At 48.1% G+C, this 13,328-nt stretch overlaps 1 protein-coding gene across 3 annotated transcripts; it reads right to left on the reverse strand.

Moving 5' to 3' along the window:
- Positions 1-6,787: 6,787 nt before the first annotated feature.
- On the reverse strand, positions 6,788-13,289 carry TMEM38A (transmembrane protein 38A). Of its 3 annotated transcripts, none has more exons than XM_068174092.1 (7): positions 13,029-13,167; positions 11,461-11,539; positions 10,917-11,073; positions 9,826-10,010; positions 9,286-9,373; positions 9,063-9,180; positions 6,788-8,807 (listed from the first exon to the last, which is right to left on the reverse strand). In XM_068174092.1, the coding sequence occupies exons 3-7, from the start codon at positions 11,060-11,062 to the stop codon at positions 8,577-8,579; spliced, it is 768 nt and encodes a 255-aa protein (XP_068030193.1). In that variant the 5' UTR covers positions 11,063-11,073; positions 11,461-11,539; positions 13,029-13,167; the 3' UTR covers positions 6,788-8,576. The 3 variants fall into 3 exon arrangements, with proteins under 3 accessions (XP_068030193.1, XP_068030195.1, XP_068030192.1); XM_068174094.1 differs by having other exon boundaries at positions 11,455-11,539; XM_068174091.1 differs by lacking the exon at positions 11,461-11,539 and having other exon boundaries at positions 13,029-13,289.
- Between the last annotated feature and the right edge of the window lie 39 nt (positions 13,290-13,328).

Here is a 13,328-nt window from a genome sequence, read left to right on the forward strand (position 1 = left end):
GCTAGGAAAAATTCAGATAAATTAAGAAGACAAAGCAAATAGAAGGAAATTGAGCACATACATGCACACAACCACAAGCATGAGAGCTCTCTCCTGTTCACTGATACACAATATTATGTTCATGGATACTTGTCATACATGCAAAATTAAAATATATAGAATAATTATAAACAAAGGGAATATATGTATAAATAAATGTAAATATAACTGTAAATATATTTATATATAAATAAAGGGAATTTCCCAAATAAAGGGAATATAAATAAATCTGTATTTTTATACAACAAATATAAAGGTCTGTTTTATCATATGAGATTAAAATTACTTCAGAACTGGCATATTCTCTCCCCAAAATTATGTAAACTTTCATGGCATTACAGAATCATGTGATAAAGTCGTACAAGAAGGAGTGCTAAAATTAGGAAGGGGAATGGCTCTGTCTGCAGCTTTCCTTGGGACTGGCCTAAGTGAAAAGTGATCTCTGATGAAGCCTGTGCCAAGCAGAGAGGAAAGAGCTCCCTGGGGTGGGAATTCTGTCTGCACTGCTGCCCCACTGGGAGCAAGGCTTAGCACAAAGCCCTGGAATAATTCATTAGCTCTCACCAAGACTGCAGGAGTTAAAGGAAATTCTTGTGTCACTTTACACTCCAGCCCACAGGAATTCCAAACCTTCCAGTGAGAGAGCCGGTTTAATTTATTGTCTTTCAGTGAAAATCCGATCACATGTTACATCCTTCATCCCAAAACTGTTCCCAAAAATGCCTGAGGTCCAACACTCCTTGGACAGGTGTTGTAGGTTAAACCCCAACACTGTCTGTGTCCTTACATGCTGACTAATCCTAGAATCATTAATGTTGGAAAAGACCTCCAAGATCACCGAGTTCAACCTTAAATTTCAGCTTCTCTGCAGTTCTCATGGATTCCTTCCAGAAGCTGCAGCTCCAACTGTTCTGCAAACACGGATCTCTCTGCCTGGCTGGAGACACCTCCCTGTCCAAACAGCACATTCACCACTCTGCAGCCACTGCAGGAGATCTGCTTTGTTTCCTTCCCTTGGGAGGCGCTTTTTGTGGAATTGAGAGCCCCTCTAAGCCTTTCTTGTTTAAAATGGAGTCCGAGGGAATGATTTTCACAAGGGGGAGACTGAGTTTTGTAATTCCCGAAAATCTGAGTCACTGCTACCCACTGCCAATTGCCACTTTAGGAGCTCAGTCTGGCAACTGTGTCCCAGTGGGCAGAGGAAGTGGGAAATATTTGGGCATTGTCCAAGAAGAGAAGTTCTCCACAAACACTTCTTGCTGTTCCAGCAGTGGACGGGAAGGCAGCGAGTGTTGTCCAGGTTTTGGGAAAGCCTCGTGCCTGGACAGGCTGGAAGTGCTCAGTAGTGCCTGGGCTGATCGTGGCTTTGCTGCCAATGCCATTAATTCCTGATTTCATGCAGAATTCTGCCATCCCTGCCCCGTCCTGAGGCGCTTTCCCTCCCAAATGAAGCTGCAAACTGCAGCTTCCCTGCTGAGCAGCTGTCTCATCAGCAGCTCCAGGACTTTTCAGCTGATTTACCTGAAAAAAGCCGAGCTGATAAAGATCCAGCCCAGGCTGGAAGGCTGGAAAGGAAGAGGACCCATCTTCCCACAGAGATCCCAGCGTGTGTCTGGACCGAAGCTCCTGGTGCTGTCCAGGCTCCTTAAAGATTTCAGATTTCTCCTTAAAGGGGAGATGAGTTTTGGCAATGAACACCAGTCTGTGGTGCCTCTCTCCAGAATGCTGCCTGCTCCTGGCTTTAAGGAAATCCTGAGAAAATTTCAGCTACTTTGACAGAAAATGGTTGACTGGAACCTCACTGCGTCCTGGCAGGATCCATCTGTATTTGCAGAGGACAAATATCTCTATAGCAGCCACTGTTTGTCACTTGGGCTCTTCCTAAGGCGCTGGGTGTGCTCCCTTGTCAGGTGCTGGGACACCTGAGGTCCCTTTGGTCACCACCCCTGACTATTTTAGAAACCATTTTCTCAGTATTTTAGCACCAGCACCATGGATGGTTCAGGCCCTCTGAGGCATTTAAAGCAGGTTCCCCAACACCCAGGCTGTCACAGTGTGCCTGTGCCCTGCCTCTGCCCTCTGGCAAGCTGGGCAAGAGTGAATTCACTAAAAAGTGTTTACACCGTGCCCGGTTATGGCAACATTTGGAGTGGGGAACCACCCCCACAAGAGGAAAGACAGAAAATAAAATTGCAATCACATGCAAAAGCCCAGCAAGACAGAAATCAGAAGGGGAGAAGAAAATCCCCTTCCTGAGGGATACTACAGCTGGCAGCAGAATTCCAGAGGCAGGAGCTGGCTGGCTGCTGCTCCTGGCTTTGTCATGAAGGGCAGGACAGCGTCCGTGGCCCAGGCACACATCCCTGGCTGCTGCTGCAGCGCTCGCCCCCAGGGTCAGTGCCTGGGCTCAGGAAACTGCTGCTGCCAGCAGGGACGAGGAGGGAAAACCCATCTTTGTCCAGATGCCCTTGGAAGGCAGAGGGAGAGAAGGTGCAGCCCCCTCAGCAGAAGCCCTGACAGAGCAGGTGTCTTCTTCCTGCTCCCAGAGCATCCTGCGGTGCGACCCTCGCAGGCTGCTCTGGTTTCCAGCATTTGCTCTGGTTTCCAGCATTTGCTCTGGTTTCCAGCATTTGCTCTGGTTTCCAGCATTCGCTCTGATTTCCAACATTTGCTCTGGTTTCCAGCATTCCCAGCACGCTGCTGCTCTGCTTCCTTCCAATCTGTGCTCCTGCAGGTGTTCAGGATAGCTCTCCCCATAAGGAATGCTGCTTTCCCCACGTCCTGTGCACACATGGGTGGTGCTCTGCCAGCCCAGCATATTCCTTCACTCAGGGCCACTTTCTGCTTCTCGCAAAAGCCCATAATCTAGAATTTCTGTGCATTTTTGCCTTTTTCAGGAAACTGAACTGAGCATGTGAGAGACAACCAGTATCAGCCAGAGCAGCTGCTGCGCTTTTCCTGGCTTTCTCATGAAATGAGATTCAAGAAGCTGGTGTCTATCCCTGGCTGGATCCCTCTGGTATACAGAGGAATAATTAATGAAAAATTAGTAATCTGCATTTATGGGCTCCTTTTGCAGACAATACTTGATTAATCTCCACAGTCATCTACCCAAATAAGAGGAGATTAACCGACATCCTAATCTGTCATAAATCAAACAGGCAGGGAGCCTGACAGACAAACAGCGCCGAGCCTACATTAGGGTTTAGCCTACATTATTCTAAATCTAATTTTAGCCAACACCAGGACTCTGAGGATGGATTTTTAGGCTGCATTTCAAGGCACCACAATCTGGGACGTGTTCCCTGCTTCTCCCACTGCATCTCCCTGCCATTGTCACCGATTCTTGTCACACACAAAGAAAATCAGCTTCCCTCGCTGCTTCAGGCACCAGGGGACAGGGCACCAGAGGTCCCCAAGCCTGCAGAGGTTTTTTTGGGGAGCCAAGACCTGGCAGCTCCACTGGGGAGCACCAGGGCAGGGACAGCCGGGAAGCAGCACTTTGCTTTCTGCAGGAATGCCGAGGCTGTGGTCGGGTTTGGGGGAGCTCGCTGTCATTTGCAAATCCAAAGCAAACAAAGTCAGACAGCGAAATCTTTTCCGGGGACATTCTGGATTTCCTCAGGCTATAAAAATGTTGAAGCCTCTAAACATCTCAGACCTGTTTTCCTGCATTCCAGGGCTATAGCCTACCTGTACCCTAAGGCTAAGATGGAATCACCGTCTCACACCGATTCTTCCTGACATTCACAAGCTCCTTAAAAAAATTCCCTTCCCAAATTCGCTTTTGGCAAGTAAAGGAAGCAGATAAGGAAACAGAAATGGCACTTTTCCTAAGGATAATGTGTGAAAGATGCAAATGCACAAGTGTGAAAGACAGCCCAGACTCCGAGGTATTCGTGACTGTTGATCTTAGCACTACCAACATCTTTTTGTGGCAGATGTCATCACAGAGGTGAAGTGAGTAGCAACTGTGACTCAGGACGGCAGCGTGGGCTCTGGCACGACGGGAACTGATTTCTCAGTGTCTGCCTGCTCCCTGAGCTCGTTCACAGGCTGCTGCCTTGCGAGCAGGATTCAATTCTTAGCTGCGAGGTAATTTTGTGGGTGTTTACCGAGTCGTGTTGATGTCTGGTGAAATTCAAACCCCTTTAATTGGCATTTCCTTGCTGGGCACGCGGGATGAACCAGGTGCCTTGGGGCCAATACTAAGAGCATCCTAAAGTGGAAAATATCAACCCACTGTGCAGAGTATTTGGCGTCAACAGCATCATTTCCCTGTTGTGAGTGGTTTGCCTTGTCTGTATCCCATCTTCCTGCATGGAAGCAGCTCACACTAAATCCAAACTACCTTTGAGACCTTTCTGGAAAGTCTTGTATAGATGTATATTCTGATTTCTCGTTATTTGGACAAAGAATTAAAATGTCTAGAGAGAGAAATCTTTGCTGCAGCAAAAATCTTGGATATCTAAGGCCATAGGAAATGCCATTTTACCCCAGATTTACCTTCCTTAGCATCCTCACAGGAGCCAGTTACAAAGAACAGCACAAGAACCGTAAAACAGAGAATCATAGCTAAGGGCCAGATAAAGCTGTGCTACTCTGAAACACACAAAGCTCTAATTTTTAATGCTTTTGTGTGCCCTTAAAGCACCAGGAACAGGCTGCAGGAAGGAGCAGGCATTTGGCAGCTGATCACCTGGCAAGTGTTAAAAGGAAGAACTTCTGTAGAGCCAAGGTAACATCCATCTTTATCCTCTGGGTCTTTCTGCTTTGCTGGAGTATATAATTTGTTTATTCTTTGGACAAAGGGTGCAACAATGTAAATATTGGCATCAATAACAAAAGGAAAAGTGGAAACTAAGAACACCGGTTGCTCCGGCTTGGTGCTCTTGCACTGGCTTTGCCCTTTCTTATACAAATTGAAATTCTTCCCTTTGCCCTCCTCTTTTTCCTACTTCATTTACTGTGAAGAATTACTAATGTTCTGTGTAAAATTATCCTCTGGGTTTGTTTGGGTTTTTTTTTTAATTACAAATATGTAAGGCCTGTAGAGCTTTCCCTATCTGTGGAGCTGATCTGCCACGATGGAAAAGCTGCAGGCACCAGGAAAGGGAAACCTGTCAATCCACATGAAATGCTGAAACAGCAACTGAAACATTTGCTTTTCCCAGCAGGCACCCAGGGCCTCTTTGAGGATTAAACCTACTGCTAAATTTAGCCTGGTCTCACTGGAGTCAGTATCAGAAGTTATCAGATCAGGACATCTCTGGAGGGAATGACGTCTGAGCCCCTGAGCCCTGGCAGGCTCCTGTCCTGCCCTGGGCTGCAGCAACTGGGAGCTGGGAATATTCTGTGGAGCCAGAGACATCGTGGGACTCTTCAGAGGATGTGAAAAACCTGCTCTCATCAGCCTGTTCACTGAGCAAAATAACCCTGAACTGAATGTCACAGGGCAGGAGAATGGTGAAAGCACCTGAACATTGCGATCCATTATTTTCTGAGCTGTTTTTTTAGTGCAAGTCTTTCACTGACCTTTTCCATTGGTGGATCATACCAATGGAAACTCCCTTTTCCAGTGCAATTTACACTCTCATCTGCTCTAAATTATAGAGTGATTATGAACATTCCAAAAGAGTTAAATCTGTAGGGGAGACAAGAGAACCCCTTCAAAATATAAACGGGCTTTGCAGATCCTTGCTTGGGTTGATTGGCTGTGTCATGCTTTCCTCATCACTTCCCTCTCTGAGCTGTGGAGACAAATGACTCCATCCCTTTAGGAAACACCCCACTCCCATTTTCTTTCTGTTTGGAGCAGAGCCTGAAGGAAGGAAGTGTCTGGAAAGGTCAGGTGGGGCTTCCAGAGGTGCTGGAGCAACCTCACAGCTGTGTTTAAAATGTGCTGCTTTTTCAAATCCCATTTTTGCTTCTTGGGATGAAGGACACCAGGCTGGAATTGTACCAGACTGGCAGTGCTGAGCCATGGAAATTCAAGACAAATTCCATCTCACTCACTGGGAAAGGCTTCACTAAATGGAACTTGTGATTCCTCTGTGGCTGCTGTCTTCTCAAAACTAATCCCGCTCCTGTTGGGTACTCTAAAGGTGTTCAGAGCTTAAATTTTAGCCTCCTTTGGAATATTTCTTCTCTCTGTGTTTGATTAGAAGCTGTGATTTGACTCAGTTTGATTTGATTCAGGGTCCAAAGACTGAAGAGCAAAGACTGCACTCAGAGAGCAGAGCAGCAGTGAATATTTAGCCACACTAAATTTTTTTTCCCCAGTTTTAAATCAGTTTTAAATGCTGATACTCCACACAAATATGCTGGAACTGTGTGTGTGTGTGTATTTACCACTCACAGGTGAATGCCCTCCTCCCTCTTACAGTGACAAAAGGAAAATAAAGACAAGTGGTATAAACACCAAAGGAGGCAATTCCTTTTTCAAGGAATAAGGAAATTTCAAGGAAATTTTCAAGGGAATTTTCAAGGAATTAAGGAAATTTCCAATTTCCTTATTTCCTTCCCTGACATCTGAGGCTGTCTGCTCTGAGAACACCACCACAAACACCATTTACCCTGTTACTTCCATTTAGAACCTGTTCAGACACAGCTGTAGGACATCAAGTCTGATCTCCTCCTTCAACCAGAATAATTTTGTCCCCAGGTCCTGGTGCCACAGAGCTCCTGCATGGCTGGGAAGGGTAAAGCAAACACAGAGATTTCCTCAGGTGCCACTGGACAATCAGAGTCACTTCACAATTTTTATTTGTTGACAGCTTTTATAAAACAAAATTCCCCTTGGATCAGACATCTCATAAAACATTTATTCAGTCTCGTGCATGCTCGTGACACATCAGGTTCCAGCAGAGCAGCATCTGCAGGACCAGACAGTGGAGCTGAAAGCAGAATTCCTGCTTTCTGCTGAAGGGGAGGGAAACTCACAACATTAAGGCACTGTCAAACCCCAAGCCCACACATCTGACCTTTCCTACCGGCTTTCCCCTGCTTGCACACAAGGAGGGTTTCTTATCTTTAATTAACTGTCAGTTGCAGTTTTGAACAGGGACACACACACACACAAACCCTCACTTCTCTTCAATCCCGTTTCCATTCCCAGCTGCAATGGAAACAGAGCAAACCTCACTGCTAGGGATGGAAAATGCCCAGTGCTACATCCCCAGGCTCGCCACTCTCCCTGTGGTGATCCCAGCCCTTGGAAGATGCCATTTAGAAGAATAAAATCAGTTATAAGAACAGCTTTGAACTACTCTAAAAGCCAGTGTTCACTAAGCAGAACACAAATGAGCTGACAGACCCCTCCTGAGCCATGCAAGGCAGTTCAGATTCTTCACTCCTTGGGCACAAGCTGCATCCACAGCCCAGCAGTTTGGCCTGAGGGGACCTACAGAAGGTAATCAGTATTTTCAGCTGATGTGCTTTTATCAGTCCTTTAAAGTAGTTTTTCATCAGCTGGTGTGAAATGCCCCACTTTAGCCTTTCTATGTGAATTTAAGAACATAGGAAAGGTTTCTTCCTGCACCCAGGCTGTCCTGGAGCACACCAGGATCACTGCAAGCCCAGACCAGCACGTGGCTGCGGGCTCAGACCACAATTAGAAGTTCCAATTGCAATGTCAAAAAAAAGCCAGATTCAGGTTCATGACTTAGGTGCCCTGGCAATGATAAATAAATAGTAATAAATATTTACACTCACACACACTCTTCTTGTATCCCACAGGATTACAAACAAACCAGAGCCATGCTTCTCCCCTGGTTCAATGGGATGAGGTTTGGGGTGGGACTCGGTAAAAACGTGCAGCAATGCCACACACAGCCTAGGATAGTGACAGTGCCAACACATGGCACTGGGAGCACTTCACAGCTTCAGAGCTCTTGCAAACACAGACTTGGCTGAGCAAATTACAGTGTCCTGACCATCAGAACCAGAGGGAACTGAGGTGAACAGGGTTTGGCTCGGCCAAAGGCCATGTCCTTATTGCATTTAAAATATCCCATCACTTGGAGATATGGCAGGTGTGGGAGCTGGGAAAAACCAGAGCAGGCTCATACCAGGCCATTCAATTTCCTCGAGTATGAAACCTGACTTCCACATCGAGTCTTAACAGTTTGTTGTTTTGGCAGACACTGAAAAGGTCAGTGAAAATTCAACGGAACTTAAGAGATGCAGGAGCACAAACCATTCCCCCCTTCATAAATAAACACAGTGAAAGATTTTACATCAATTGAAAATGCTGCATCAGATTTGCTGACAGTTTGGGAAGTGACACCCACTTACCACCCTGGCACAAACCTACAAATCCCTGAAAATCTGATCAGAATAGAGAGGCAGAGACCAAGAAGCAAGCAGCAGCACAGAGAGCAAAAATGAAATTCAGGGACCCAGCTGGCAGTGTCCTGGCTTCCACCTCCTCTCTGGAGTCTGAGAGAGAAGGACTGGAGCATAAAGGAAGTCACAGGTGGCTTTGAGACTCAGCTCTGGAAGAATTTTCTTGGCCTATTTTCTGCGCCGTTGCTTTTTTATTCAGCTTTTTTTGCCTTCCGTTTCCTCGTGCCTTCGTTCAGCTCCTCTTTGGACTTGGCAGGAGGAGGAGGAGGAGGAGGAGGGTGGGAAACCTCGTGGGAGGCCCCGTGGTGGTCGTGGTGGTGGCTTTGATGCCCACTGGAAACAGAGCCAAAGAGGACGGGGCAGACGAGGTTTTCCAGCGGAGCAAAAGGTGAGGCGTGGGAGTGAGTGGCCGTCATGAAAACCTGCCAGGCAACAGGGAGCACTCAGAGATCACACAGAGCCAGGAAATACTGACCAGGGAGCATTCTACTGAGCCCAGAGAAAGTCCCTGCTGCTGCATGACTCGAGGCACAAGGAGCTGCTTGTGTGATGGAGAATTTAGCATTGAATTTCCTGAGCAGATCCTACAGCCAGTGAATCCTGTAGTGGCTCAGGAAGGTGACTATTCCCACCTGAGGTTCTGTAATTTGCTGGCAACAAAGCTGCTGTAAACTTACCTTGCAGACTATCATGAACATGGTGAAAAAGAAGATGAGGTTGGCTTCAGAGATGGGGAGCCAGTGAGTCTGCTGCAGAGTGAAGAGGACTGTGCCGTACAGACTGGCCTTTGTAGGGCTGGAAGAGAAAGAAAGAGGTTTTCTGGAAGGTTTGCACCCAGCCCTGACTGGTTCTTTCATTCCATTCTTCATCTGACTGGGAATTTCCAGGCTGCTGACTTACAAGGACATATGAAGAATTTCGTTTGTTTCAGGCTTCCAGACCCCACGCAGCAGCTGCTCAAAGTTCGACATCAAGGCCACACCAGAACCTGGGAGACAGAGAAACCTGTCAAAGAGCTGGAGCTGCCACAGCAGAGGGCTCTGGATCCTCAAGGGGACAAAGGGTTCTTGACATTCTCCCCAAATTAAGATGTTAGCCTAAGCCAAGGGAGCAGGGCAAACGCTTCCCTGACTTTCTACCGAGCGGATCCTGACGCAGGGAAAAGGCATTTGCCTCTTGCAGTTACTGATGCTCAAGTGCTTGCCTCAAACACAACCTTAAAGGAAAACCGACTGGCAGAACCCCCTGAAAAGACACAGGTGAGGTCAGAGATCACAGGAGAAAGAATAAAGAACTCCTGACTCCAGTTCTTCAACCACTCTGCGAGGCTGCACGAACACCTGCGCGGTGAGAACCTGCACATCCACATCCCCTCCCTGCCGCTCCCCCTGAGCTGCCCCCAGCCTGTCCCTGCAGCCTCTGGAGCATCTCAGGTGTCACCTTTGACCCATCCCGTGGCCATCATCACGAACCACCCGTGGTGGTAGAGGTGGTGGGCGTGGTGCACCCCGGCCGCGATCTTGCGCACCCGGACCACCTCCTTCATGGCCACGAAGATGAGCTTCACGGGCAGGAAGCTGACACACTTGTAGAAGAGGTTCATGGGACAGAAGAATATCAGGTACCTGCAAAAAGATCACAGATTTGTTCTGAGCTGGGATATGCAGAGAGGGGTAGTGTGGCAGATTGAGTTAGGGCAGGTGAAGGGGGTGAAGGAGACTCAGAGAAATCTAAAAATGAAATATTCCTGATTTCATAGCTAATCCTAAAAGGAAACCAGCATGCAATGAAGCCACTCTATAGCAAGAACTGAGTGAGCCTTCAGTAACTCAGAGAGCCTTCACTACTAATACTCCATCTTGACTAAAACCCAAGAGTTTTAATCCAGAATTTTTTAGAAGTCTGTGTCTTGTATGGTCCAGAAGCATCAGCTCATACAGACAAGAAGCTACATATACTGAAATGCTATTACAGACAGAGAACAGATTTCAAATACTCTTTTGTCCAGAAGATTGCCATATTTTTCAGCTCTGAAAGAAGATATTTCTCTTTATTTTCTCAAGTATAGAAAACTAGATGGCTGAGGGATTTACTCTGAGACTTCTGCTCACGAAAATTTCATTCACAACGTTTCCCAACAATGCTCATTCTGAGCACCTACAACCCATACACACTGGGGAAGTTAAAGGTTCATTTGTGCACATTTCACCAACACAACAAATAAAATGCCCCCAAACCTTCAGGATGTGCCACCCCTTGCTCTGTGGGACCCGTGGGTGCTGCTGCTCCTGGCTCAGCAGTGGCTGCTATGAATAGAAGTGCCTCAGCCCAGATAATCACAGCATGAGGCAACTGGGCAGGGAAACTGGGAACCAGAGCCAGCAGTGCAAGAGCCTCAAAGACAGCCTCAGCCCACCTCTGCTGTCCCCAGTTAATCCCAGTGAGATCAGAGCTGTGTCCCACGGGGAGAACATCTCCCCCCACACCTCCCTGCAGCTCGTGCCACATCAGGAGGGGTGCAGGGCACTCACCACACTGCTGTGGCCAGGATGACACTGGAGTTGTGGCTGAAGTAGCCAATGGGTGCCTCTCCCAGCAGCAGATCAGCCAGGATGTAGCTCCCAAAGCAGTGGAGCATAGCACAGAGCCAGGAGGCAAAAGGGCTCTTCCGGGACATCTCCACGGCTCCTGTGAAAAAAATTGGAAATCCCGGAGTCACTGTGACTGGAAGGGACCCTCAAGGCCACCTGAGTGAGAAGATGGGCCTAGCAATTAAGCAGGAACTTCAAGACCCAGGAAGAGAGAGGCTCAAGGTGCGTGTTCTCCCACAAAGCAACTCAAAGAAAAGCACTTGTAAAACAAAATGCCAAAGTGTGAAACCCAAACAAGTGCCAGAGACGGCCAAGAAATGATCACAGCCTGCAGACCCCCCCGAAGGTCTCGTGTGAACAGAGTCATTAGAAGTTTATGAACTGGCTGAGAGATTCTCTCCTTGATTCTGCTACCAGAAAGAACATTTTTTTCCCTTGAAATCAATGTCTTTTTACAGTCTAAAAATAAAATGCATACTGGTACCATTCTCTCCACTGCTTCAACCTAGGTGCCCTCTAGAATTCATGAACAATCTGTTCAGCTCTTTCATTCATAAGATAACCTGCAAAAATAGAACAGGAATTCTTAATCTTTATTTGAGAGAAGAGGATTTGAGGGTTCTTCCCTGCTCCTGAACTAGCCTGGAAATACTTTGTGGTCTGGCCTTTTTTAAAATTCCTGTAGCAATTTTCATCCATCTTTGTACTTTTTCAGGGAAACCTCCCAATAACATCACTTCTGTGAGGTTCTTTCATCACCTTAAACTGCTCCAGAATCCTTCGTGCAGCATTTCAGATACAAAACTTTGTTCAGTGAGCAGGCAAAGAGAGAAAATGCTAAAAATGTTATGCCAACATGATTACCTGGTACACCTTAAACAGCAGTAAGTGGATCAGCATGAACCAAAGCTGTGAGTGCCCAGGCTCTTCCATCCTCGGGGACATTTGAACCAGCTGAAAACACAGCGGCAGCGAGACAGCTGCAACAGCCGAGACATGAAACTGGTTCTATAGGAAGCCGAGGTTTAGCTTGAGGCTTAAATTTAGTAACACTTGTTTTTCCTTGGCTCCACGAAGCCATGCTGTCTCCAAGGAGGAAACAGGACGGTTCTGTCCTGACACCGATCCTCAGCCCGTAACTGCGGGATGGGAGCACTGTAGGAATCTGGGGAAAAGTACACCCAGGCCTTATCCAGTCCCAAGTGGATTCCTGAGCTTGCACATATTTAAAAGCTATTTTTGTGAGGGCTGCCTGTTAATTGTTCAGTTCAGGACTCCAAGCTGGAAGGCAGCTGGGAGTGATCAGGCCTGGAAAAGCCAGCACTTGTTTACAGGGAGTTTAACGGGAACAGCGCAGGGATTGTACGGCTCCGAGGTTTGAAAATCATTCCCGAGCCTGGGGTTGGTTTTCCCTTCAGTCACTATGCAGTTACCGTGAAACTGCTCAAAAGAGAGCACGAGGAGTGCACACATTGTCAAAAACAGAAGGAAAGGGGCGTTTGGAAAAGACCCAGGCACAGCCAGGCTGTGACAAAGGCAGAAGGTGAAAGCCAAGGCGCAGATCTATGGATCTGTGCAAGATAAGCCCAAGAGAACAAACACAGCAAGGTCAGTTATGGTTCCTGAGAACAGCTCAGGGCATGGTCCAGAGGGTGGGAAAAACCAAGGTTTTCCTTCCACCCTTTTGTATATAAATAGGAGGAAAGTACTGCCACAAAAATATTCAAGCCAAGGGATTGGCCAGAAACGCAACTCTGAGTCCTGGGGTGGCAGCCAAGTGACCGAACTTAAATACCTCAATGCTCAATCCCTCAATACCTCAATCCCGCCTTAGATAAAATCCAGGATTATTTCTCAAAATCAGAGTCACGGGTTCGCGTGGGTTTTTCCTGCTTTATATTTAGACACAGGTGTCGGAGCTGTGACATCGCCTGTGACAGGCGGCAGAGGAGAGGCACGGGCAGGTCCCGCTGGTGCGGGGCAGTGCGGGGTCTGTGCCGGCACGGCTACCGCAGCTCCCCCCAGGGCCCCCCGGCCAAGGGCCGCACTCACCGGGCTCGTACTTGAGGTAGAGGACGGAGATGATGAAATAGGCGGTGTCGAACAGCGGGAACACCGGCAGCGCGGCGAAGGCGGCCGCCAGCTCCCCGAGGGGCAGCGCCTCCGCCAGATCCATCGCGGCCCCGGAGCGCGGCTCTCCGTGCCCGGTTCTCGATTCCCTGCCCCGGCCCGGCTCCGCAGGCCCGTCCGGGGCTGCGGGGGATGCGGGCGGAGCGCCCGGCGCTGCCCGGGCCCCTCGCTGCCGCGGCTGTCCGGGCGCGGAGCCGCCGCCGCTGCCGGAGCCGCCGCGGG

The sequence above is a fragment of the Anomalospiza imberbis genome, chromosome 27 (genome assembly GCF_031753505.1).
Source record: "Anomalospiza imberbis isolate Cuckoo-Finch-1a 21T00152 chromosome 27, ASM3175350v1, whole genome shotgun sequence".
In the NCBI taxonomy this organism is placed as follows: domain Eukaryota; kingdom Metazoa; phylum Chordata; class Aves; order Passeriformes; family Viduidae; genus Anomalospiza; species Anomalospiza imberbis.